The sequence below is a fragment of the Choloepus didactylus genome, chromosome 13 (genome assembly GCF_015220235.1).
Source record: "Choloepus didactylus isolate mChoDid1 chromosome 13, mChoDid1.pri, whole genome shotgun sequence".
NCBI classification, from domain to species: Eukaryota; Metazoa; Chordata; class Mammalia; order Pilosa; family Megalonychidae; genus Choloepus; species Choloepus didactylus.
Window position 1 is genome coordinate 13,336,836 of NC_051319.1, and position 27,443 is coordinate 13,364,278.

General features: G+C 45.1%; 1 protein-coding gene across 4 annotated transcripts in view; it reads left to right on the forward strand.

The window, feature by feature from the left end:
- PDE8B (phosphodiesterase 8B) overlaps positions 1–27,443 on the forward strand; it is a 348,197-nt gene that overhangs the window by 234,880 nt on the left and 85,874 nt on the right. For all 4 annotated transcript variants that reach the window (XM_037801656.1, XM_037801653.1, XM_037801654.1 and 1 more), the window contains 3 exons: positions 4,607–4,747; positions 6,356–6,444; positions 8,625–8,685. In XM_037801656.1, the coding sequence (XP_037657584.1) occupies positions 4,607–4,747; positions 6,356–6,444; positions 8,625–8,685 (291 nt within the window). The remainder of the gene's footprint in view (positions 1–4,606; positions 4,748–6,355; positions 6,445–8,624; positions 8,686–27,443) is intronic.

A 27,443-nucleotide genomic window follows, 5' to 3' on the forward strand; every position in this document is an offset into this window, starting at 1 on the left:
TTGTCTTCTAATTAGAAAGCACTCTTTTATACTCAAGTCATTTTGCTAAAGAAATGTATGTAGTAGGCAAACCTTTGTTGAAAAAAAAATCTTCTTAATGTATTTGTTGAAAAAGTAACACATCTACACCTAAAAAAATGATCTGTAATGTAGACTTCCTACTGCTTGGTGACGGCCTGCCTGTGGTGGGTTTGCAAGGTGGACCGGGGCATGAGGAGCAGGTGCTGTCTTCCTTAGACCACCAAGGACCACCTCCGCCCAGGCGGCCCTGCCCCAGGCCCGCCGTCCAGGGCAGAAGCTGCCCCTGCTGTCTTCCCACACCCCCGGCGCCTGCGCAGACACAGCCTGCTCATACTGATCAAGAGCGTCAGTAACCCATCCTGCCTCCGCCTTATCAGGTTCCTATTGCTGCTGTAATCTTGGTGGCGTAAAACAACACACATTGATTTTCTTACAGTTCTGGAGGTCAGAAGTCTGAAATAGGACTCACTCTGTAAAATCAAGGTGGCGGCAGGGTGACGTTCCTTCTGGAGGAAGCTTTGGGGGGAGTCTGTTTCCTTGTCTGCGTTTATTCATTCATTCATTTAATAAAGTTTTTATTTTGAAATAATTTCAAATTTACAGGGTAGTTGTAGAAAACAATACAAAACCCAGATAGAGAACTCCAACATACCTCCCACCCAGATACCCAGATCGACCAACTTTAAACATTTTGCCACATTTTACTACCTGCATTTCTTGGCTCGCTGCCACTTCCTCCATCTTCAAATCTCTCCTTGACTCTGCTGCCTTTCGCTTTCACTTATAAACACCCTGGTGATTGCATCGAGCCCTCCCACATAATCCAGGATAATCTTCCACTTAACCACATCCGCAGAGTCCCTATTGCCATTCAAAGTAACCTGTTCACAGGTTACAGGGACTAGGACATAGTCATGGACAATACCCCCTTCCCCACTGTGCCAGTTTGAATGTACTGTGTCCCCCAAATGCCATTATCTTTGTGGTCTTGTGGGACAGACGTTTTGGTGCTGGTTAGATTTGCTTGGAATGTGCCCCACCCAGCTGTGGGTGGTGACTTTGGTAGGATACTCCCATGGAGGTGTGACCCCACCCATTCAGGGTGGGCCTTGATCAGTGGAGCCATATAAAACATGCTGACTCAAAGAGACTGAACGGAGTGCAGCTGTGAGTGACGTTTTGAAGAGGAGCAAGCTTGCTAGAGAGGAACGTCCTGGGAGAAAGCCATTTTGAAACCAGAACTTTGGAGCAGATGCCAGCCATGTGCCTTCCCAGCTAACAGAGGTTTTCCGGACGCTATTGGCCATCCTCCAGTGAAGGTACCCGACTACTGATGTGTTACCTTGGACACTTTATGGCCTTAAGACTGTAACTGTGTAGCCAAATAAACCCCCTTTTTACAAAAGCCAATCCATCTCTGGTGTTTTGCATTCCACAGCATTAGCAAACTAAAACACCCACTTATACCCAGACTTGAACAATCAATTCTATTCATGAAACACATTGACACATCCCTATTTTATAGGGACCTCTGGGATATGATATCAGAAATGAAGAGAAGCAGCCCCCTGCCGCAAATAGCCTTACCCTCTTTTTATCTTCCAGACAAGTCCTTTTAACAGGAAACTGAGACCTTCAGTCTACACTTAGCAATTGATGCTTAGAGAACATGTACCTCTCAGAGAGGTAATATGGTGAGAATGTCACGGGATGATGTTAATTACCTCCCAGCCTTTGCTGTGGACAGGAGGAAGCAGGGGTGTGAGGACAGTGGGCACCTGGAAAGAGGAAGATGGAAGGAGTCACTGCATTGGAAGAGAAACTTGGATTCTGAAAGAAGACCTTTACTGGCTTTGCAGTTTTCCTTCTCAGGGAACCTTTCATGTCCCCTTTAAAAACCCACTAGCAACCTGAATACAAAACTCAAAGCAGGAGGAAGGAGGAAGAAGTTGAAAAGAGGGTGTTATTTGCAAGCGGGATATTAAAAGAACCTTTGTGCTTTAGATTTCAAAATGAGTCATCAATAATGGGATAGTGCGTAGATGCTCTTACTTGACACCAGGGATCTTCTCAGGGCACTGCCACTGAATGGTTATGTCCCTCTTTGTGCACAAATGTTTGGAGGCCAGGCAGTAGCACTTCAAATTTAGGAATAATATCTGTCTAATATCTTCCCTTTGTATCATATACACAGAAATACATGCTGCTATTTATTCATTTAGTTTGAAAGGTCAAGTGTTTTTTGTTTTTTTTTTCCTCAAAATGTATTAATATCAAAAGGATAATCTGGCTATCTATCTATACCAGTCAGTCATCTATCTATTCTATCTCATCTACCCTATCCACCCATCCACTGACCCACCTATCTATCTACCTATTTTTAAACATTTATAATATATTTACCATGTACCAGGCACAGTTCTAAGCATTTTACACATACTTGTTTATTCCTTAAAATTGTCCTATGATTCGGGAGCATTACTGCCTTCTATTTTAAAAATATCCTATGCTGAAGGTCCTAATATAGCCATTTTGCAAATGAGGAAACTATGGACCAGAACATTTGCATAACTTTGCCATGTTCACACAGCTAGCAATTGGCACAGCCAGGATATGAGATTTGGATGCCTTGGTTCCAGAGGGCATGCCCTGAGGTATCTTCTGTATTCTGAGATTATTGGCTCCTGAGGGGAAGGAAGGGCCATGAGTTCTGCCCATTCATATATACAACCTAATAGCAAAGACAGAAAAAATGCATATGAAAATGTATGATAACTGAGAACACAGCCAACAAATAGGAAAACAATGCATTCTCAACTGTCATCTATTCGTTCATCAAATAGTTCCTAAACAGCCCTGAATATCCCAAAATAAATCTGAAGTAGCCTTTGTTTGAGAATTTTCATGTCTGGTAGGGGAGACAGAAACAGGATTTTAAATTCAGTATAATAAGTCACTAGAAGCTTGTACAGGAGACAGTGGAGCCCTTAGGAGTCACTTATGAGTGACACCAATGCAGACTGAGCTCGGTCTGTCAAGGAAGGCTTCCTGGAGGAGGAAGGGATAATCGGAGTTGGCGAGGTGATGAGACAGAGCAGGGCATTCTAGGCAAAGCCCCATTGATGAGAGAGGAGTGCAGGCAGCTCAGCAGCATGCAGGTGGTGAGCTGGGAACTGCGGGGCTGACCTGGTTTATAGGGGCTTTGCTGCAGGTGTTGCCCTGCCCAGCCCAAGAGGGAGCTGTTGCTGCCACCTGTGAGTGCTGGGGCCAGGAGGGGTGTGGGGATCAGTGGGGAAAACGTCCTACCTCATCCTCTTCTGCTACTCCCTTAAAGCCCAGTGCCGAGGGCATCAGAGCATCCTCCTGACCCCTTCAATGTCCGGGGTTAATTTCCCAAAGCCATGGCTCCCCAAGTGTCCCTGCGTCACTCGGTTCATTACTGCTGTCATCACAGTCAAGGACAGGAGTGATTACAGTTTGTAAGAATGTCTCCAGAGCAGCAGATGGATATAAATTATGCCCAGAGATGTGTGCTCACGTTTTCCCCATGTTCTTTGTCACTCGTTTCCCTTCACTCAGCTCTCATTCAGTGACTGTGTTCTTTGAAAAGAAACTGGAGGGTGGGGACAGAAGCTGGGGCTCAGCCAAGGTAATAGCTCTAGATTCCAGGGCCTTAGGCAGAATTTTAGAAAGAACCCTTCTGGGTCTACTGGCCCCAGAAATGTGGCGAGGGGAGCCCCTCTCCATGTAGGCCCAGTTCCCGGCACCAAAAGGGCTGCCTCCTGCCCAAGCAGTTTAACTGAATTCATTGTTCAGATTAGATCAGAAATGGCCCCAACCCATGACACCAATTATTAGATAGTGGCAATTAGAAAGGAAACACAAGACATCAAATTGTTGTTTTTTAGAGATATGTCTAATATAAGGCACAACCTGTTGAACTGAATTCTAATTTATTTTTTAATGCAATTTTATGGAGATGTAATCACATAACGTAAAATCATTCAAAGTGTACAATCAGTTGTTCACAGTATCGTCATATTGTTGTGCTTTCATGACTGCAATCTAACTTTGAACATTTTCATTACTCCAAAAAAATAAAATAAAAAAGAACATCCAAAACATTCCATTCCTCTCCTCCCCCATTGCTCATTTTTAATACAGTTTAATTGAGATATATTCACACACCCTACGGTCATCCACAGTGTACAATCAATTTGAATTCTGATTTATTTTTATTTACTTTTCTTTTTTGTACTTTTACTTATTTCATGAGCTTCCTGCTCATTTCCAGATGAAGAATTCCTTCAGATTCTGCACAGGGGACAGGGATGCTGGGGGTAGCAGTCAAATGAATAAATTGCCGCTCGGGAAGGAGGCCACTGCTCCACAACAGCCGTGGTGGAGAATGGTCAGGGAGGGTTTGGGGATGGGCAGGAGGACCCGGTGGCGCCTGTGTTAGGGCACAGTTGCTCTGGGCTTTTCCAGCACAAATAACAATTGCTCCTGTGGGGCATGTAGATGGTTCGTGACGTGAATCCCACCTGTGGTCCCCACCTGACCTGTCACCACCTCCCGTTAACAGTATGTCAACCCAGCCTTCGAAAGGATGATGGGCTACCACAAGGGCGAGCTCCTAGGGAAAGAACTTGCTGAACTACCCAAAAGCGATAAGAACCGGGCAGACCTTCTCGACACCATCAATACATGCATCAAGAAGGGCAAGGTGGGTTAAATAAGGCACATCCGCAGACCCTTCCTGATGCACTTTTTTCTCTTTGTGAGTTTTTAATGTCATGTTCCTAATATCGGATTATTTAATGTGGTTTATTATTTTTTTAAAAAAGGACTTATTTAAAAAGTAAAAATATTATTTTAAACAGATGTATTATTTAATAAAGTGAAAGATTTTTTTGATTGCAAAATAGCTACTTCGCATTAAGTTTGGATAGCAAGCTAATCTGATGAGACTGTAAAAGGAAATTTTCATCCTTTGCATGAAAGTGTCTCCCCTGCCCTTGCTGGATTATTTTGTCTATCTTTGAGCAGAGTTCCACCCCTAGAGCTGTCACGTGTTTTTTAGTTTATCTGGTGTTAGGGGACTAGAAGTATTTAAGATCAGTATTTAACAGTAGGTCCCATTTTTTTTTTGTCAGTTTTCCTTTTTCTGTTCTCGCTAACCATCACAGCTCAGTGGAGATGGCTAGCTTCCTTTTTCCCCGCCGCTCTTGTCCCTCCAGCGGCTTCCCCTTGCATCCAGTCACTGAGGGCAGTGGTGCCAGTGCCCTGGGGATTTTCCTTCCAGGCCTCTTCTCAAGGAATGCCTTGGCTCTCACAGCTGGAACTGCCTGTGTATTTTTTTTAAAGCTTTCAGAATGCTTTCCCACATATTGCTTTTATCTTTCTTTCTCTGATGTGAAGTAGTTAGATAACATTATATCCATTTACTAAGGGTACCATTTTATAGGGAGAAAATGAATTGGGATTATATATGATGGTCAAAATTACTAAAAAACCAAATTGGGGAAATAAGACTGAAAAGGAAGCAGGACATTGTAAACTACTCCCAGAAAACTTGCCAAAAGAGCACTGCCGCCCACCTGGCGACCCCAGTAGACATACCACCTACCCACTTTGCATGAGAGAGGGGGCAAGACATGGCTGCGGAGAACCTCGGTTTTTCATTTAATCACTTCCTCCTAGAAGTGGTCGAGATACCCCAGGGTTCACCCGTGAGGTCACCTGCCAGTTCACCAGGGACCAGAGACAACAGGAACCTTCTCTCTCCCCTGAGCCTCTTCCGGGGAAGCTGCTCGAGGAGCCAGACCACCTCGTTGACATTGAGGACTTGGCTGGGAGGCCACGTGGGATATTATAACCACGCTGGGCTTCAGGGAGTGTAAAAGAGCTGTGAATTAAAAACCGGATCCTCTACTTCCTGACATTCTCTGAGCCTCAGTTTACCAATATGTAAGTTAAGGATGATACCATCAGGCTCACAAGTTGCCTTGAAGGTTTTGAGAAAGACCATCGAGGAATGGCTTGACCCGGGGGCTCTGCACCTGGTAAAAGAGGGAATTCCACCTGCTTTGATCCCAGCCTGGAAACCTGGTCAAGTGTCCTGGGAACCAGGAGTTGCAGCCTGGAAGTACTGGCTTGTGGTCTCGGGGCACTGTGGGCCTCGTGTTCATGTTGCAGTTAATGCAAAGATACAGTGGTGTTTTGTGAAATGTAACGTACACCTACAGGGACTTTCTTAACCTGTTAAGACCATCTTTAAGAGCCAGCCATACGCCTCATGTAAGGATTCTGAGAGCTGTCTTTGTCCATGTAGGAGTGGCAGGGGGTTTACTATGCCAGACGGAAATCCGGAGACAGCATCCAGCAGCACGTGAAGATTGCCCCTGTGGTTGGCCAAGGAGGGTGAGCACTTACTCTTGAACTCTTTGATCAGGAGGTAAAAACTCAGGGCCATGTGGGTGTTGTGTTTGCATGTTGAAGTACCAGTGGAAGCTTAGCTCCACACGTACAAGCGAGTTGGGCTGTTGCGGGACATACCAAGGGCACCTCCACCCAGGCTGGCTTTCCCTCCCCTCTCTCTTTCTGCTATGGGCTCTGGTGGAGCAGCACCCCAACTGCCTACCTCTACCTTATCATCTGCAGTTACATTGTCCCCACTACCCTCAGAAGGGACACAATTTCCTCGTTTTCCCCCTGCATAATAAGAAATTATCTCTAGCCAGGGTTCCCTGGCCTCAGCCCTCCACAGGGAGCGGAGCTTCTCTCTTTTTGAGCCCCCAGCTCTTTGCTGATCCTCTGCCGGCCAGCTCTGGGCTTTGTTCCACAAGGGGCAGGAGAGCCCTGGAGGTCATTGGTTAAGGGGAAAAAGGTGTGTCTGACCAGAACTGAGGGGGTCCGATTCCATTTAATCTTGGATTACCAGAGAAGCCTGCTTATTTAATGGGGAGATAATGTAAATATACAATTCCTTTTCCTGCTCCCAGTTAAATTTTATGAGTGGTTTAATGGCACCAAACAGGATCCCCTAACAATAAATCAGGGGTGAGCCTTTGTAATCTAGCCTGAAGGGTAACACCGACTTCCTAGTACGGGTTTATAAGGGACACATGATGTTGGGTGGTGTTTGGGAAAAAGAAAAGATTGCAGTTATCATCTTTGCCAATAACCGGAATGGCAGAGTCCCACCAGTGACTTTTAGAGCCGTCTGAGTTTCTTGGACATTGTTGTGTGACTAGAAAACTAAGGCATTCTATAAGATCACCAAAATATCTGTAGCTTGTTTTCCTTTCAGTTTTACTTATTTGGTTAGTTTGAAAATTGCTCCCCCCTTCAGTTCAGAGACCACTGCCTAATATCTGGTGCCATTTTGTAATCTGTGGTTCCCTTTTACTTCACTCTGATGGCGTGGGCTCTGACAGGCCCCTGACCACGGGTACAGGTTACAGTTGGGTCCTGGGCCCCGCCCCTGAGCTGCTCAGGCCTCAGAACCACCATTTCTACCAGCAGTTCGTGCTCAGATGCCACAGAATGAAAATAATGCCTGTGCCTGTCAGTCTGTTTTTATCGTCATCCTTGGACCATCTCAGAAAATCAAATCTGAGAACCACTTTTGGTTCATGTGACTGAAATTATTAAGTAATCAAAGCTGAGAGATAGGCTATTGCCCAATAATTTCTGTCAGAATATATTTTTCTGATGTTTCTGATTTTACAGATAAGAGAAAGAAGTTCTTTTGTGCAGAAACAATTTCCAGTGTTATTTTTCCTCAGTTGTAGGAAGTGAGCTATCAGAGGAAATTCTTAAAGTAGGGAAATTTTACCTCTTCCAATTTAGTGAGGCTCATTACAGATTAACCAGTATTTTCTGTGCTCTCTTCAGAGTCCCCAAGAGAAAACCAAACCAGAGAGAGAGAGAAAAAAAAAAAGTATAGCCATAAATCTAACGTAACTTTCTAGATTTTATTGCTTCAATCTCAGTAGAAAATCTACCTTGAGCTGAATTTCCTACAGGGCTGAGGCACCTACAGTCGTTTGTCCAGTCTCCCTGTTGTAATGGGCTGAGTTTTGACATCCAGTCCATGACCTTGAAATAAGAGGACTTTTCTCTGAAAAAAATGCCATCATAATGATGACCATGTTGTGAAAGAACGTGGGATATTAAATATAAAAACAGCCACCAGGAATTCTGGTCATTGTCCAAATGAGTCTTTTGTTTTATATATAAGCCATAAAATTATTGGTGTCAGCAGAATTAAAACTAATTTTGTCTGTAGTAGCATTTCATCCTGTACTAAAGATATCTATGAGCCAAACCTCAGGAGTCAGTTATAAGATGAAATACCCCTTAGGAAGTGTTTCTGAGTCTGCTCTGATGATAAAGGGAAGCACAGTTTCTGAAGGCATCTGTGGGTTCTGTGTGAAAAATGCATTTTCTATAGATTGGGATTTTATTTGAATTTTAAATCTGCTCTAGGATGGGCCATGAAGTTTTGCTTTAAGAATACTCTGTTGATGTTTTCATTTGCTGATTGGTTCAATCATCCCATCTCTGAATCACTAATAACTGATTATTTATGTTATTAGGAAAATTAGGCATTTTGTCTCCCTCAAGAAACTGTGTTGCACCACTGACAAAAATAAGCAGGTACAGTATTCCATTTGTTTCCTTTGCGTTGTCAGCTTGATCATGCGTTACATTCTCACCACTTCTCTGCTTGTCTTTCTCCATGTCTTATTGTAGCTGCCAGTTAAGGAGGTTTATGGGAAGAATTAAGCTCCTTTGACAAATATTTTTAAAAATTCCCCTGCAAGCCTGTACTACTTTATTAGTAGTGCACATCATTTGTGATTTAGCTTGCGGATGAGCAACTCTAGACTAATATGTAGTATAAGATCATAAATGTCTTCCTCCAAATAAAAACTACTTTCCTATCTTAGTTTCTTAAACATATGAAAACTGTATATCCATTTGAGCATTTCATCCCCACAAATTCGTACCAAAACACGAATCATTCCAGATTAGCATTGTGATTTTTTTACCATCATGCAGAATAATATTTTTGAGTGTTATCTTCTGAAGTAACAGCATTTTCCTAAGTTGCTGTGTTTGAGAACTTTTAAAGGTAGTTTTATAATAGAGAGCAACACTGATATCTTTTTAAGCCCATTGTCTCTTTATACTTTTAGTATTGGATTATGTATATTTTCATTTCATGCTTTAAAATTTGTTAATTAAAAAGTACTCAACAATTACCAACGATCCATTTTTAAAAACCTACAAAATACGGCCTTTGTCTTTGATTAAGTATTTAAAAGATGGTATTTGTAAAGGATATAAAAGGCTTCTGGGGTGTAGTGCCATTTAAATCAAACTTGTTGGAGACTTGTCAAATGCAGGACAAGAAGGTCTAGGGTGAGGAAATAAATGGGAGGATAACAGGACCTGGAGGTGCTCAGGCTCCTCCAAGGGAGAAGACGTCTCCCAGAGAGAAAGCTGGGATTCAGTCCAGTGTGCTGGCTCGGGCCCTTTAGTCATTTGCCTCAGTACCTCGAATGTACCCACATCCATCAGATTTAGGTCAACATAAATAAAATTCCTCCTTTGGCATCGAGAACTTCATCTGGAATCAGGAAGTTTTCGCTCAGTACCATAAAGTCGCACAACTAGGCTAGTCCCCAGGGACTTCTGGGAGAGGAAGGGAGTTTTCATAGGAAAAGGATTTTTCCCACAGCAAAGTTTAGACATGCTGGGAGGAAGAGGGGTGAAGTGAGGGAAGATCTGCAGCAGAGCGAGAGGTGCTGGGAGTCCATGTCTCTTTTAGGACAAACGACTGAACACAAACAGTGCAAACCAACATTCATTGACTGGTTCCACAGCACGGAACACAGGCCCGCTTGGACTCATTCGTTCTCCTGCAGGAAATTAACCAAGTGCAGTCCATGTCCAAAATGAAGCACACCATTCTCCCACCAGCCCAGCCTGCTCCTCCTCTTCTCTCTCACTGAACGATTGAGACCCCCAATCTCCCTGTCACCAATGTCCCCTCAAATCCGTATGTCCAAGTCCTGTCCGTCCTTCATGATCTAGCTCAAGAAATAGCAAGTAGCATCTCCTTCCTCAAGGCCCCACAAAGCCCCTTCTTTGCTTTGTATCATCCCCAACCCATGCCACCTTCATGACAGGTATTTGTGTGTAAACTGCCCTCTTGTGTCCAGCAGGGTCGCTGGGCTGTGCTTGTCTTTGTGTGCCATGCTGCCTGGCACGTGGTAGGCTCTGTGCTCTGAGGCCAGCTGGATTAAATTGATTTTCATTGTGTGGTCTCCTGCTGGCTGTGAACACTTGCTGCCTCCCGGGGAAAGCAGGCAGGTTCTCAGCACGAGACTTAACAGAGGTAGACCTCTTCTTTTCTGAGGCTCTAAATAGAAGCATGTTTCCCACCATGAATGAGCTGCTGTTCTGAAAGAGTGGAAACACCAGGCTCCAATACGCTGAGCCATTGATGTCACTGATTGTGCTGCACAGGCCTGGGGAGACAGATTTTCCAATAACAAAGCGCTTTTAGCTCTCTGGCTAGCCACGGGGTTTTTCCTCCTCACAGAAGGAGGCTGGAGTGAGTGGCAGGGGGGACCATGGTGGGAAAGGCTCCCAGGGTTTTGGGGCAGCCTGTCGGCAGGCGGTTCCCAGTGCTGCTTTCTGGAGTTTAGCCCTGACATCAACATCTGCCTAGGGATTTGTATTATAACAAGGACTGAGATTGTAAGCCATGCTGCTGTCTTCTGGGTAATTCTTGTCATCAGCAAAGATCTCTTTTCCTATGTCAACCCTGTAGCTTTTTGCCAAGAGGCTGGAGATGCTCGGTGAAGTTTATCTGCTGTAAACATCTCTCCCATCACCACACACGTATCCTCTTCCCAAATATGTATGGAACATCTGTTCTGTGCTGCAGCAGGGACACAAAATCTTTGTCCCTGATGCCAGTGGTGGTGTGGGGTTGGCGTGGGGGTGGGGGTGGACAGACAGGTAAACAAGATAAATAGAGCACAGCAAGGGGGGGTGTGAATCAAGCACTGTAGAAGCACAGACAGGACCTAAGGGGACAGAGTAGGATTTTCTTTTAGGTATCATCTAGAATAATAAACCACAGCCAAATCTGGTCTGTCTTGTAAATAAAATTTTATTGGAACACAGCCACACTCACTTGTCTATGTAGTATCTGTGGCAGCTTTCAACTACAGGAGGAGAATTGAGTACTTATGATAGTATGCCCTGCAAAGCCTGAACTATTTACTATCTGGCCCTTTACAGACAAAGTCTGCCAACCCCTTTTCTAGAAGATAATTTTCTTTCTTGGATTTCCACTTTCTTAGGTCAGGGACACTTTGCCGAGACCCTCCAAAATCCACCCCCCCCCCCAATACATATACACACGTCTTCAGGCCCCATTTGCTTTCATGCCAACCCCTGTGTCCCATTCCAAAGCCTATCTCAGCTGCTTCATATCAGTGAAGAAGTGAGCACCTTGTTCTCCTGGAGGCTTTTACCTTTTCATGAAGTTGAAATCCAAGTCCAGATGCTTGACTCAAACTGTGGGATTCCAGGGATCTGCAGCCGTGGTGCAGGAGCCAAGGTTGCATAAGGTAAAGGAGGCTTCCCAGACTCCGACATCCATCAGCCCCTTGCAGGAGAGGGCATGAGCATGGGGAGCCTGCCCAAAGCACAGGGGCATCCTCTTGGCTGCCCCTGCGCAGCCCACCCCCATCCCAGTCATACTGGATCTCCTGTTCTTTTTTTCTCCAAGCCTTGCCTATGAGAGTACAGAGAGCATAGAATTCCCAAAAGTCAGAAGTGCTGGCAGCAGGCCTGGAGCCCCTTGGAGAAAGTGTGGGAACCAGCAGGCAAGAGGATGGGGCTTCCAAGGGCAGTGTCCACTGGAACACCTGATCCTTCCATGGGCTGTGGAGAAACTCTCACAGGAGGTGCAGATATCTCACATTCAGATATTGAGTAAGAGGAGGTGGCTTTCTGGTGAAGTCAGGGGGGCATAGCCCACTCCATGAGTGGCACCAGAAGAGAATCTCTTCCTCCTTCCATGGCGGGTGTAGGGCAGGGGGGTGGGTAGTACATGCAGGGGAGGGCCCCCAGCTAGGCTCAGAGGAAGTGTTCAGCTTTCTGGCTCATCAGCGTTCCAAGGCAAAGACAACCAGAGCAGAATGAGACCCGTGTGGCCTGGGTTTTGCACAGGGCTTCAGAGAGCTGAAAAGCAGGGGTCCCTGCCTGTGGGATTGCATTGTCCACCTCCTCACGTCATTTCATGGCAGAAAGCTTGTTTCAACAGTGAAAAAAAAAAACAGGAGGGCATAACCTCTGAATAAAGAACAGTTATTTGACTTGAATAGGTTTAAAAACCTACCACTTGTTTCTTTCACTGCAGATGGATATAAACTTTGTCACAGCCTAACATCCATTCTGGGACAACCTTTGGGAGTCCCTGCTTTAATAGCACTTTCACCTATGTAATTTGAGAATAGCAGGTTCAGACATGGAGGCTGAATTGGCCAAGTTTACAATGGTGAAATCTTGCTTTGAGGTGTACTTTTAGGGTGTTCATGCATATTTTGTTTCATAGTAAACTATTTAATCCTGAAATTGTTATACATTTTTAAAAAAAAAAATGGAGTTTTACTTTATTGCATAAGATTAAGCCTGTTGGAAGTGCCCAAAACAAGGTATGAGGAGTAGAGAGTGTTAGGGAGTGGGTGGGGGGGGTGGGGGTGGGTGGGGAGAACAAGGTCTTTGGGTTTATGAAGGCTTGATGTGAACAGGGAGGGACTGAGCCCTGAAGGCAAAAACAGGAAAGTCTTAGGGGAGCAGATTAGGCTCAACATAAGAATTATTTAATGTAGTTGAGCAAAGTGTTTGGCCTAAGTGGGTAGTGAGTTCCCCACCATGGGAGGCAATCAGAAGTAGCTAGTAGACTGAGCTCTCAGGAGGAAAAACTATCTAGGGGCTTTATTTAATGACCAGAGAATGGACTAACTCAGTGGATCTCAAAATGTGGTTTCCTAGAGCAGCAGCAGCAGCAGCATCTTCGGGAACTTGTTAGAAATGCAAAGCCAGACCCACAGAATCAGAAACTCTGGGGGTGGGCCTGGGCACCTACAAGCTCTCTGGGGGATTCTGAGTCACTCTAAAGTTTGAGAGCTACGGGACCAGATGAATGGCTTCAAGACTGATGGTGTGAACTCTGATCCATTGATGAGCAGAGTCTGTTCTGGGCTAAGCGAAGTCAGGTAAATTGGCTTCGGTGCCCTCTGGCCCTCCAGCCCTCCCTCTCCTGAGTTTGAAGACCCTGCCCCTGGCTGCTCAGGGCCCTGCACTGCGGAGGAACCCCCCACCCTGCTCCAGACCCGCGCTGTCCTACACTGGAGCCTTCTGCTGCCTGTGGCTATTGAGCACTGGAAAGCTGCGAGTCAAGTTGAGGTGTCTCCAAATTTAACAGTAAACACCAGATTTTAAAAACAGTACAAAAAAAAAAAAAAAAGTAAAATATCTCATTAAAAATATGTCACTGCCATATTGACTATATGTTGAAATAACATTTCAGACATATAGTAATAAAGAAAGGGTATCTTAAAATTAATTTCACCTGTTTCTTTTTACTTTTAAAATGTGGCTACTTGAAAATTTAAAAGCACCTTTGCGGCTTGCGTTTTGTTTCTGTTGGACAGTGCGGGTCTAGACGTCCCCTCCCTGCCCTGTCCTTGTCCTGCCCTCTCACAGGCGACAGAGGTTGCTGCTGAGCTGCGCGGGTAGTCTGGTTTCTGGCTCTGAGGTCAGCTGAGACTTACGGAGCCTCGTGGGATGCTGTAGCTGGTTCCTGTGCTCGCCAGCAGGAGGCCCCTCCGACTGCTTTCCCCTTGGGGGGGTGACTTCCTGAGGGGCACTTAGGCCTGTAGGAGATTGTTTCCCTTCAGAGAGGCGTGGGGGTATCTTTCATTCTTATTCAGACTGCAGCAAGAAGTTCGCTCCACTTCCTGGGGCACCAGCCACTGACCACTCTCAGAAAGGGGGAAGTGACAGCCCTCAGGAAACAGCAGGAGTGGAGGTGTCCTGGGAGCGCCCCTCACCAGTGAGTCAATGCCAGGGCCCCTTGGACGTGAGCATCAAATGTCCATTCTCTAGGCGGCAGAGTGGGGAAAGGTTTGTTCTTAAACAGACACACATTTTTTAAGAACCCATTTAACCAGCCATGGATCAGCCAGCCCCGCACCCCCACCCCACCCCAAATCCGAATGACCTCCTCTCCTATTGTGGGAACAGACCACAGCCACCAGATGACAGCTGGGAAGATTTTTTCCTGGGCACAGGAGGGCATGTGTCAGACGGGGAGGTTCTGCCTCTCGGGTCTCGCCGGGCTCCGGGGCCTCCCGCCGATCTGAGCATGCGCTGGAGCGCGGGCTCGGGCCGCAATCGGGTGTGTGCCGCGTGCAGTGGATGTGGGTGACCCGAGGGTCCGCTCTGCTGAGCCTGCCGTCGGCCTCTCTGGCTTGCTGGCCTGACCTGTCCTGCTCCGAGGACCCACAGCTCTGCCGCTGCTTATGCGCAGCCCTCCGGGAATGAGTTGTCCTAATGGTCAAATTTTGTTTTCTTCCTCCCTCCTGTACCTTTTCTCTTCTACTCCTTCCAGTTTCCTCCTTTACGCCTCAGGACAGTCCGAAGATTTTTCTCTCATCAGGGCCTTACACGTGCTTGGACCAGCCTCAGGTCCCGGCTCTGAGGCTGGTTCCAGCTCCTCACCCCAGACCGTCCTTTTGTGGGGAGTGTCCTTGGCCTTCACTGCAACCTGCTCCCCCCCCATCCCTAGGCCCCTGTTCTCCCCACATTTGCTGGGCCTCTTGTCCCCCTCCTTTCCTTCCTGGCAGGTGGCTTAGCAGATAAGGTTTTCATGATTCTTGGCCTTCACTAGTCTGTGGCAAAACAGAGTGGCACATACAAAGATCAGCGTCTCCTGGTGCTGTCTTGTTGAGAGCCCTCTTGGCTCAATTCCCAGATCCCTAATTAAACAGGCTTTAAAATTTTATTTAACTTGAACTCTGTGTATAGTGAAGGGGAAAAAGAGTGTGCATGTGTTTCTCATTCCTTCCAAATTAAGGAGGTGAGCAACCAGACGACCTTTACTTCTCCCACTGAGCCCCCCGTCCCTGGGTGTGACCCTCTTGGTGACGGGGCAGCACTGGCCCTTGTTTGTAAGTGGAGTGGGATGGGGTGGGTGGGGGCGCTCAGACGTAGCGGAGGTAATGTGTTGTTTAAAATGTTCATTGTGCACTTACTGGGTACTAGGTGTTTGGGCCCACAGATAAATGACAGTGGCTGCTTCAAGAGACCAGTCCTGTCAGGGGTGGCAGACAGTGATGGGTAGGGTCGGCTTCTTGGAGGCTGGGACTGCTGCATATTATCAAACGTGTAAAAATGGCAAAGGAAGAGGAAAGGCCCCTCTGAGCAGATGTACCAATGTAGAGAAGGACCCAGCTTGGTGCATTCAGGGAACTGCGAGCAGTTGAGATCATCACAGAGGAAGGAGTGAATGTGGCACAGGGGCAAAATGGCGAAAGCCGAGACAGGACGGACGGATGGGGCAGGTCATGAAGTGTCTGTGTGCGGGCTGAGTCTGGATGTTAGCCTGCCGGCATGGGGAACCCTGAGAAAGCCCAGCATGACTGCTGTCTCTCAAGACCACTCTGCCCAGAGTGGGGAGAGATCAGCAGAGACTGGTTTGGTCAGGAGTCCACAGAAAAGATGGGGGGAGGAGGGCTCTGATCTAAGGGAGCTGGGGTGGATAGGAGGAGGGAGAGTGAAGCTTAGAGGAGAGAGTGGCTGGTGAAGGGGATGAGGAGAGAATGGCACCTGGAATTACAGTTTCTGTTCATTGCTAATCCCAAGTTTTCACTTTGCCTTATGTTCCCAGTATTTGGGATCTGCCATGTTTCTGAATGTCTGTTGTCTCTTTGCTGCTTGCCTGTTCTTTAAGACTTAACTCAGGTTTTCCTCCCTCCAAGAAAGCATCCCAGCCCATGTCTCCATACTCAGTGGGATGACGGTGACACTTCTTGTCAGCCTCACCCATGGACTGTGAATCTTACGCTGCTTTGGATCAGCTCCCGACGTGGGGCAGAGACAGTGGATTCCTCTCTGTACTCCCCACTTGGTATGCCCAGGAGACACTCAGGACATTATTTTGAAAATTAAGTTTTACTCCCTAACACACTGATCTTTGGAAGAAACAGAAAACTAAAGATGCAGTTTCTGTCTAGTCCCAAATTTTTGCATGTAGTTTTTTATTTGTATGTCAGTATATGTCTCCCATGGTGTTATGAAGAATATTTGCTGTATTCTTCCCAGGCGCACATCCAATGTGAGTTCTTAAAAGGAAGTTGGAGAAAAAGGGTGCTGCAACTGAAAACATGACCTTAACTACTTCTGAAAATGGCTATTCACGTTTTACAAATGTATTTAATATTGCCATGATAGAGGTTTTGTCCATATGTACCTTACTCACAGTAAGTGCCCAGTATTTGCTAATATATTTGGTAAAGCTACTAAGTAAACAAAATTATCCAAATTTTTTCCATTTAGCTTTCATTCATATTTATAAGAAGCTGTTTAAGGAAAGACCTCTGATATTGTAAAACCACATTTCTTACTGAGAAACCACATTTTGAGCAGCTGAACCCTGAGGAGACAGGGTTGGTTCAGCGTGGCAGACATGAATGGAACCTGCTTCCTGTTGGGGCCCATGGGAGGCTCTGAGGGTTCCAGGCCAGCAGGGGCTGGGGGAGACAGGTGGACTGAGAGTTCAGTGATCGGATCATGGGCGTCAGAAAGCCTTGGCTCAGGGCAGGGAGAGACGACCTCATCCTTGGTGTTGGTGGTGGCTGCTATGGCTGGTCTTGGCAGGCTTTGTGAGGACCCAGAGGTCTGAGGCTGAGGGGGGGAGAGTAAACAGAACTTTCTGGGCACGTGCACCAACACTGAACTGGTGTGGCAGGAGCTGCCTAGTTTTGGAAAGACATCAGGAGCCTCACAGCCCCTCGCACTGGCAGGGGCAGCTCACCTGGAGCTGCCTGCCCTGCCCAGTGATGGGGTTCCTGCCCCACCCAGTCTCATCCTGTCCTCTTTGCACCTCACCAGGTGTTTATAAGGCACCTGGTGAGTGATGGGGACGGGTGGGAGGTGGAGGATGGGGAAAACAGATGGGAGGGAACTGTAAGTCTGAGTTGGAGATAAAATCACCCCTTGTGAGAGACCGTCAATGCCTGCTAACCATTAATAACCTCGAATGGAGGGTCCCATTCAGTTGAACCTCAACCCTGGGAGCCTAAACAGAAAGAAAAATCAGTTTGACTTAAGAGAAGCAAGTTGTTTTGGTATTGAGTGGTAAAAAAGACGCAGCAGAGCTATTTCTACAAGAGTAATGTTATCTATCTCTAATACATTTAAGACAAGTAGGATTAAGAAAAGATTAACAACAAGTGTTAGAGAGGATGTGGAGAAATAGGAACACTTATTCGTTGCTGGTGGAATGTAAAATGGTACACACTTTGGAAGACAGTTTGGTGTTTCCTCAGAGAGTTAAGTATAGAATTACCTTATGATCTGGCAATCCCACTACCAGATATATACCAAAAAGAATTGAAAGCAGGGACTCTAACGGATATTGGTACGCTAATGTTCATAGCGGCATTATTCACAGTTACTGGAAGATGGAAGTAACATAAGTGTCCACCCAATAAACAGATAAATACTATGTGGTATAAACATACAATGGAATATTTTTCAGCTGTATGAAAGGAATGAAGTCCTGATATATGCAACAACATGGATGAACTTTGAAGACATCATGTCGTGTGAAGTAAGACAGACACAGAAGGACAATATTGTATGCTTTTACTGATTTGAAACAACTAAAATAAGCAAACTCATAGAGTCAGAATCTAGAATGTAGGTTACCAGGGGACAGGGTGGAGATAGGGAATGGGAAGTTAAGGCTTAAAATGTACAGGGCTCCTTTTTGGAATGTTGGAAATTTTTTTGGTAATGGATTGTGGTGAAGGTGGCACAACATTGTAAATGCAATTAACAGCACTGAAATATATATCTGAATATGACTAAAAGGGGAAATGTTAGATTGTATTTATGGTGAAAGAATCAAAATTTACAAAAAAATCCATGTAACTATACTACACAGTGAACCATAAGTTACAGACTATAGTAATATAGTAATAATACAATTATAAATGTGTGCTATCATTAGTTGTAATTAATGTTCCACACCAATGCAGGGTGTTGATGGTGAGGTGGTGTGCCAGTTTGAATGTTTTGTGCCCCCCAAATGCCATTATCTTTGATGTAATCTTGTGTGGGCAGACGTTTTCAGTTTTGATTAGATTTCTTTGAGTGTTTCTTTGGAATGTGCCCCACCCAGCTGTGGGTGATGACTCTGATTGGATAATTTCCATGGAAGTGTTGCTCTACCCTTTTGGGGTGGGTCTAAGTTGATCAATGGAACCATATAAATGAGCTGACATAACAGAGGGAACTCAGTGCAGCTGTGAGTGATGTTTTGGAGAGGAGCTACAGCCAAGAGGGACACTTTGAAGAAAGCACAGGAGCTGAGAGACACATTTTGAAGATGGCCATTGAAAGCTGACATTCTGGAGAACGCCAGTTTGAAACACAACCTGGGAGCAAGCAGATGCCAGTCACGTGCCTTCAGAGCTAACAGAGGTTTTCTGGATACCATTGGCCATCCTTCAGCGAAGGTACCCTATTGTCGATGCCTTACCTTGGGCACTTTATGGCTTTAAGACTATAACTCTGTAACCAAATAACCCCCTTTATAAAAGCCAATCCATCTCTGGTGTTTTGCAAATAGCAGCATTAGCAAACCGGAACAGATTTTGGTACTGAAAGTAGGGTGCTTTTGCTGCTGAGTTTGCAAATACCAAACATGTTGGAGTGGCTTTTTAAACGGATGAGGGGAAGATTCTGGAAGAATTGTGAGGAGCTTGATAGAAAAGGCCTAAATTGCTTTGAAGAGACTATTTGTTTAAATACGGACTCTAAAGATACTTCTGATGAGGCCTTGAACAGAAATGATGAATGTGTTGTTGCCAACTGGAAGAAAGGTGATCCTTGTTTTAAAGTGGCAGAGAATTTGGCAAAATTGAGTCCTGATGTCAGATGGAAGGAAGAATTTGAAAGCGACAACCTGGAGTACTTAGCGCAGGAGATCTCCAGACTACGTGTGGAGGATGTACCCTGGCTTTTCCTTGCAGCTTACAGTAAAATGCGACAGGAGAGAGAGAAACTTAGAACTGAACTCTTGGGTTCAAAGAAACCAGAAGCTGATGGCTTGGAAAATTATGAGCTTCCAGGGGGTGGAATCCCAGAAGCTACAGCCCAACGTGAAGATGTAACCAAACATGAAACCCAGCCGCCATTTCAGTACAAGCCAAGATTGGAGATGGAATTATCCAGAAAGGATTTGTGGAAAGTCCTATCGTCTGACAGCTTTGACCCCTGTATGCGTCATGCGAAGCCAACAGAATTTTTGCAAGATCTTTATAGACAGAGCCATTGCCAGTCTGGACTGGAGGAGACAGACAAGGAACAAACTGAAGGAAAAATTTCTTCAAAGACAGAGCCATGGAGGTTGAGGTCTGGAGTCAAGAGGTCTCGGGCTGGGAGCGCGGAGCAGCCCACATGCATGGAAAGGGTGAGTTTGCCCTGGAGGTCGAGGGCAGGCCTTCTGCCTCGATGCTCAGGAAATGTCCTGCTACCCCAAGCCCCAAAGAGGGTGGAGCACATTCTCAGGGAATTGGAGAGAGCCTGGCTGCCACCACACTGTTCTAAAGGGGTTGAGCATGTGCCCCGGAGATGGAAGGGAATCCAGGAGTTGCCCCGATACTTGAGGAGGGTGGGGCCAAGAAGGTGGTCTCTCCCCAGTGTGTGGATATGTTGGAGCACTCACCTAAGCTTTTGGAGAGGAAAGGGCTCCACAAAGGCCCTTAGGAAGGGTTAGACTACTGCTCTCTCAAGCCCCAAGGATGCAATGTCATTCTGTTAATGACTCGCAGACTATGAAATCTAATGGAGTTTGTCCTGCAGGTTTTAGGAACTGTTTTGGTCCTGTTAACTCTGTTTTCTTTACTCTTTCTCCTTATGGCAATGGGAATGTTTACCCTATGCCTGTCCCTCCTTTGTATATTGGAAGCACATAACTTGTTCTAAGTTCACAGATCCACAGCTAAAGGAAAAGTATGCCTTAGGACTGACCATGCCTATAATTGATTTTGATGGGATCTTGTACTTAACTATTGTTACTGAAATTATTTAAGTTTCTGTGATATTGTTGTGGGATGAATGTATTTTGTATATGGAAAGGTAATGTCATTTTGGGGTCCAGGGGGTAGAATGTGCCAGTTTGAATGTATTGTGTCCCCCAAACGCCGTTATCTTTGATGTAATCTTGTGTGGGCAGACATTATCAGTTTTGATTAGATTTCTTTGAGTGTTTCTTTGGAATGCACCCCACCCAGCTGTGGGCGATGACTCTGATTGGATAATTTCCATGGAAGTGTTGCTCCACCCTTTTGGGGTGGATCTGAGTTGATCAGTGGAGCCATATAAATGAGCTGACATAACAGAGGGAACTCAGTGCAGCTGTGAGTGATGTCTTAGAGAGGAGCTACGGCCAAGAGGGACACTTTGAAGAAAACACAGAAGCTGCAGAGAGTTTGAAGACGGCCGTTGAAAGCAGACTCTTGCTCCAGAAAAGCTAAGAGAGGACAAAGGCTCCAAGAGCAACTAAGAGTGACATTTTTGAGGAACTGCAGCCTAGAGAGGAACATCCTGGGAGAAAGCCATTTTGAAACCAGAACTTTGGAGCAGACGCCAGCCACATGCCTTCCCAGATAACAGAGGTTTTCCGGACACCATTGGCCATCTTCCAGTGAAGGTACCTGATTGCTGATGTGTTACCTTGGAAACTTTATGGCCTTAAGACTGTAACTGTGTAACCAAATAAACCCCCTTTTATAAAAGCCAATCCATCTCTGGTGTTTTGCATCCCAGCAGCATTAGCAAACTAGAACAGGTGGATCCTGTGTTTTATGCATGATTGTTCTGTAAACCCATAACTTCTCTAATAAAGGGGGAAAAAAAGAGGTGATACTATGTTGGCCTTTGAGGAGGAGGGTTTTTTCCCCTAAATGTAACTAAGGCTAAATTTTGTTTAGGATTTGTGTAATGTAGACCATTTCAAGATACTGCTCATTGTGGATATTTATACAAATTGAACCCAAGAGATTTTTGTATCTCCTTAGACCTGACTTATGTTAACGTTTTACTTATTTACCAATTTTTTAAATAAAATTTAAGGGCATTAACCCTATCTGGAAAATTTTCCTCTTCCAAAGCAATGGTTGATGGCTAACCATGCTGAAGGAATTAATTCACCACACATTGAGAATTTTTCAGTTTCTGGCATTTGTTCATCCATTCAACGAACATTACTTGCCTCCTAGTACTTTGGCCCAGTGGAAGACACAGGATGGATGAGGCTGAAGTCACTGTGTTTCTCTCCACATCTGCTCCTGCTCTAATCCCTGGCTTGGCCACTGGGACATCCCCCCACCCTCTCATCTACTCAGTCACCCCACCCTAAACCTGGGAACCTCCTTCAGCATCCCTGCTCTTCAGCATCCCTGCTCTCCTATGCCCAGTGCATCTAATGAGCCACTAAGTTCCAAAGATTGCACCTTCACAACTCTTGACTTCATTCCCTTTTCTCTATTACCCCCCCACCCCCAGCTTTCATTCATTCATAGTCATTATGACCCCTGATTATCCTACACTGGCCTCATAACTGCTCTCTCTGCCTCCATTTGGTGATCTGTGTGAGCCAGCTCTTACCAGCTCGCAGGAGCAGATTGTTTAGTTTCCTGGAATTTTGTGAACCAGTTATTAAAGCAGCCATTACTACAAGTTAGATTATATAAGCCTGCGACTTAAAAATGATATTTTAAAAAGGTAATAAGTACTCAAAATCTTCTCACACTTCCTGAGTATGTTGCTACATCTTAGTATTATCTATGCTCATGAGGACATTTACGTCTATTTTGTCTATATTGTGGATAGACCATATAATGATGTGCTACTACACATCTCTTCCCAACTCTGCATTCATTGACGTCATGTTGGTAGCTTGAAACAACCATGGTAGGAGTATTTACACCATAGAAATCAGCAAATACTAAATCAGGGCTTGATATATTTTAGGTTGATTTTCCAGACTTGAGAAAATAGAGCAAATGTTAATAATGCAGATTAAATTTAAATATGGATCATGTCTACAGTGGCTTCATTGTGAATAGCCCAAAAAATTGAAGAAATATTCCTCCAGGATTCAAAAACTATTGTTAGAGTTAACAGAAGTTGCTCACACCATTGACAAATGAGTGACGTTCCTACATCTTTGTTATTTTACTTTCATCTTACCACTTAATGTAAATGAAAATGTTAAGTAATATTTGTGTGGAAACGTCACAGATTCATTAAATGCAATCATAAAGTGGCTACTGATACAAGAGCTCAATGAAAATCACCAAAAGCATTTTCTGTGAATCAGCTATTTGGAATTTACAGTAAAGAATATTATATATTTGATTATCATTTAGAAATTGTGTGCTACACATCTTTTATATCAGAGATTAATCATTTTTTAAAAGTGTCAGATAGTAAATAATTTAGGCTTGTGGGTGAAAAGTCTGTGTTGCAGCTATGCAGCCACTCAGTTCTGCCAGTGTAGAGGGAAAGCAGCCATAGCTAATATGTAAGTGAAGAGGCATGGCTGTTTCATTATAAAAATTTACTTACCAAAAAGTTAAACGGACCATAGTTTACCAACCTTTGTTTTATATGAGTAAAATTTGTAATAAATGAATGTGTGGACATACGTATATTCATATATATGCATATATGTATATATTATGTGTATGTGTGTGTATGTGTGTGTATGTGTGTGTGTGTATATATATATATATATATATATGTTTAGCGACCTGCTTGCGGTGTGTGTGTGTGTGTATATATCTCTGTATCTATATCTGTATCTGTACACACACATACATATACACACACACACACACACTGCAAGCGGGTTGTTAAACATTCACCAGCACACCATTGATTATCATGCTGTCTAGTCCGCAGTCCTCATTCTAAAGGACTCACCAGTGGCTCCTTGTCATCTAAAAAACAACCATCAAACATCTTTAAGGAGCACAGAAAGCCCTCTGTGATCTCGCTCCTCTATTCTCTCCTTCCCTGCCACTTTGCTCAAGCTACCTCAAGCTGTTTGTAGTTCCCAAACACATGCCTTTGTGCTTTGCACTCACTGTTCCCTCTGTCCAGCCTGCTGTTCCTTCCTCTCATCCTCCTGGAGTCCTCTTGCTCACCTGGTCGGGGTCAAGCTTCTCTTCTGTGAATTGTCCCTGACCACTGCTCTCCCTTCTGCCCTACAGAGGAGATTTAGTGCTTCCCACACTACTGCCACGTGCTAGACCCAGATCATCACAGGCAGGGATAATGTCTTAGTCCGTCGTTGCATCCCTGTCGCCTAGGATGCTACTGAACCCATCCAAGAAATGGTTGATAAATGGAGCTTGTTGCACAGGTTACATTTTGTTAATCATAATAAAATATATTACATATTGAACACTTACTCTGCAAGTGCTTTTCATATGTTAACTGCTCTAATCCTCACTGCAATTCCTTGGCGTAAATACTATGATCCCCTTTTTACAAATGAGAAAACCAAGGCTTGGAGCAGTTGAGAAACCTGTCCAGGTTTCACATGGGATACATATGGCAGAACCAGGATTCAAAGTCTCATGTAGTTAGGGATATGGTTATAAAAGAAATACTAGTGCATATTCTTAGCATTCACATAAGAAAAAGATTGCTCTTATTTGGGAAGCAAGGGGAGAACGTCATGGAGGCGGTGTTGACTGAGGTGGGTTCAGAAGGTAGATAGAGTTTATCTTTGTGGGGAGAGGCACTAGAGCAGATGGTGGTCAGAACGGCTTCACTCCTTGGTGTGGTGTAGAGCAGGGGAGAAGAGCTGGGAATGAAGCAGGGGGTTGGACCACTCAGCCCCCACCTGCCTAGTGCTGCTGATATCTGTACCTGCCTGCAGGTGCTTCAGGGTCCATAGTCATCCCAGAAAGGTGCTTGGATGAAGGAAGTTAATTATACTGTGTTCTCCTTGCCCTGGTCCAGTATTCATCTACTGATGAAACTGAGCTATGTGATTATCAGACGTGCCGTGAGAGGATAGTTTGGGGTAGACTGTGGGAGGCTGAGAGAGTGAGGTAGCTGACCATATGCAGAAGGGCCTTTGACCTCTCTTAGTAAAACTTGGAGCCCTCAGACCACTGCTGCTGGTGAAGGCCACTGACCCAAGTGCTCGTTAGGCATGCAGTGACATATATTGTATTGTCAGTTCTAACTAGAGCGTTTCAAATTTCATCTTTCTATTATATTTTGGAGACATTGCTCTGATCATAACTTAAAACCCAACCACACTGCCCCCAGCTTCTTTGCCTAAAGGCTCTTTACTTTCAGCATGTAGTCAGAGCAGTGTTCATCTCTGAGGATTTTATTTGCACTTTCAGGCCTTCTCCTGTGTGCTACCTCATTAAAGTAACTTCTAAGAACAAAATCCCAACAAGTATCATCCCATTCAGTGTCACTGCTAGAAAAAGAAGTGAGGAGGAGGAATAATTTTGAGTGTTCTCCATTAAATTAGTTCTGCCTCATTTGGGAGAAGTCTGACTCTTGTATTCACCGTCTTGTCCCAGTTTGCTTAGGGATTAGCTTCTAGGTTGAGATTTCAGAGCCTGACTCCAGGAGACTGAGGAGAGCATAGTTTACACCTTGTCATAACTACCACATTCCTAAGCCCAGCATTATTGTGTAAGTAGTGGTTAAATTGTTTCCTTATTTGTTAGTCAAAATGAAATGGGATGCTAACTGGTGTGATGCATTTCCTTAGTAGGAAGAGGTAAGAGGTAAGCAAAGGGCCTGGGGTCATTCATTCCACAAGTGCTTATTGAGAACTTGGGTCCCAAGAACCAGAACTGTGCTACTATGGAGAGAAACCATAGGTGGAGCCTGCTCTCAAGCTGCTTTGTGTCTTCCTTGCAAGAAGATATTCAGGTCATTATAATTGTCAAAATGAATTTAAGTGTCTGTTTACAGAGTATTGGCCCAGGAGTTACAGAAGAAGTGGCAGGCAAGTTCAAAAGAAGCAGTTTCACCCATAAGGAACAGTGGGCCTGTTCCACAGTGGAAACCCCTACAGAAGTCACTTTTACATTTACCCACCCAACACTGGGTGACAGCAGCAATCTTAAGCACTTGTACTAAATGATGAGGAACGTGGAAAGGCAAAGCAGTGATTCTCAACCTTGCCTGCACATTGGAATTACTCAGAGAGTCAAAAAAAAAAAAAAAAAAATGCACTGATGTCTGAGTCCCAGAAGCTCCAATATAATGGGTCTGTGGTACAGCCTGAGCCTCCAGATTTCTGAAAGCTCCCCAGGGAATTGTATTGTCTTGCCAAGGTTGAAAGCCATCAGGCTGAAGAGTGAAAGAAGAGCCTCTGAGTGATTTGGATCTGGTATGACCAGGTTACAGTTAGCCTAAGAGGGTTTCCTGCAGGACGTTTTGGAGGGCTCAGATGTGTGGTTTGATCCAAAGCCCACAGAAGGACAGGCCAATAGAAGGATGGACTGTGTACAGTTCTGGTGGGAAGGCAGGCTGCTGTGGATGAACCAGGGGCAGCCGGGACACACAGTAGATACCTTATGAATGAATGGTTGGAGCCAGGCTGAGGAACTGTAGCGTTTGGTAGTGATCTTCCACAGGCTTAGCCTGGTCTAGGAAGCACAGAGCATAGAATGGACTATGCAATTCAGCAAGTTGGGCAGAAGGGGCTTCTAGAATGGTCTCTGGCCCAAGAGAAGTCTGGCCAGGAAAGCTGCTTCCCTGCTGGGCTCGGTGAACTCTGTGGGGATGGGTTCGGGTTTAGAAGGTAGATAGAGTGCGATCCAGTACCCAGCACAGGGCTCAGCACACGGGAGGTGCTCCCCGAATGGATAGGTAAGGTTCTGAGCTACTGTCCCTCTCGCTTGGATTGGTTCCAGGCACGGGAGCTTCTCTCTCTGCAGGGCCTGACCTGAAGGCACTTGACTTCCAGATTCCAGTAAGAATTGCAACACATGCAGCTAAAATTAATTCCTCGGTATACAACCCAAGCCCAATTGTCTATTTCAGCTGACAATATATCTTTTTCATGTCTCTTCCACATCAATGTTTTATGGCTATGAGATCTGGTAGGGCAGTAATGGTGTGGGTAGGATTTATTTTGTTTTCTGTTTCACTTTAAATTTGAAAAATTCTCCCAGCACTCTTTAGGCCATAGACATGTCATTAAAAGAAAAAAAAATCTTCAGTAAATCACCATCCTTGTGATTCTACAGAGCAGAAACTCCAAATCTTGCTTCTCTATGTGTCACCACTGGGCCCCAGGTCAAGCAGTAAACCAGCTCCCTGCTTTAGCCATAGGAGCAAAATTTTCAATGAGGGCAGTTGAGGGGTAATATCCAAATTGTGTCCCTGGTCAGCACCGTGATGGTGAGGGGCTGGCGTCCCTGTAGGGAGGAGCCCAGCGGCGATGGCATGCAGTGGGGTGGTGGGGTGGGCCAGAGCCCTCAGGAGCTGCTCCCGAGGGGACAGTGAGCTGTGCAGATTGGCCCAGGCACAGGAAGAGGCAGTCATTTGCCTTCAGGGAAGTTAGAGGGCAGGCCATTGTCCCTGACCATCCCCAGTGGCTCCTTCTCTGGGGCCCAAGAACCTCAGCCTGTTTGCTTGGATGATTCATCACTGTGGAAATGCAGCCTCCACGTGTGTGTGTGTACAGGCTGCAGCAGCTTGATGATGACTAGCAGGCCCTTGAGGTACAGGGGTAGTGGGGCCATAGCGGGCATGTGTGTGTTGCTTTTTTTTGGAGTAAAAAGAACTACATTTTTGTGTGTTTTAGTATTTGATTGTGGACACACAAATATATATATACATATATCATAAAATTTGCTATTTTAGCCATTTTTGAGTGTACAATTCAGTGGCATTGATTACATTTACAATGTTGTGCTACTATCACCACCATCTATTACTAAAACTTTTTCATCACCCCAAACAGAGACTCTGTAGGCATTAAACAGTAACTCCTCGTTTCCCTCTTCTCCCTAGCCTCTGGCAACCTCCAACCTACTTTCTGT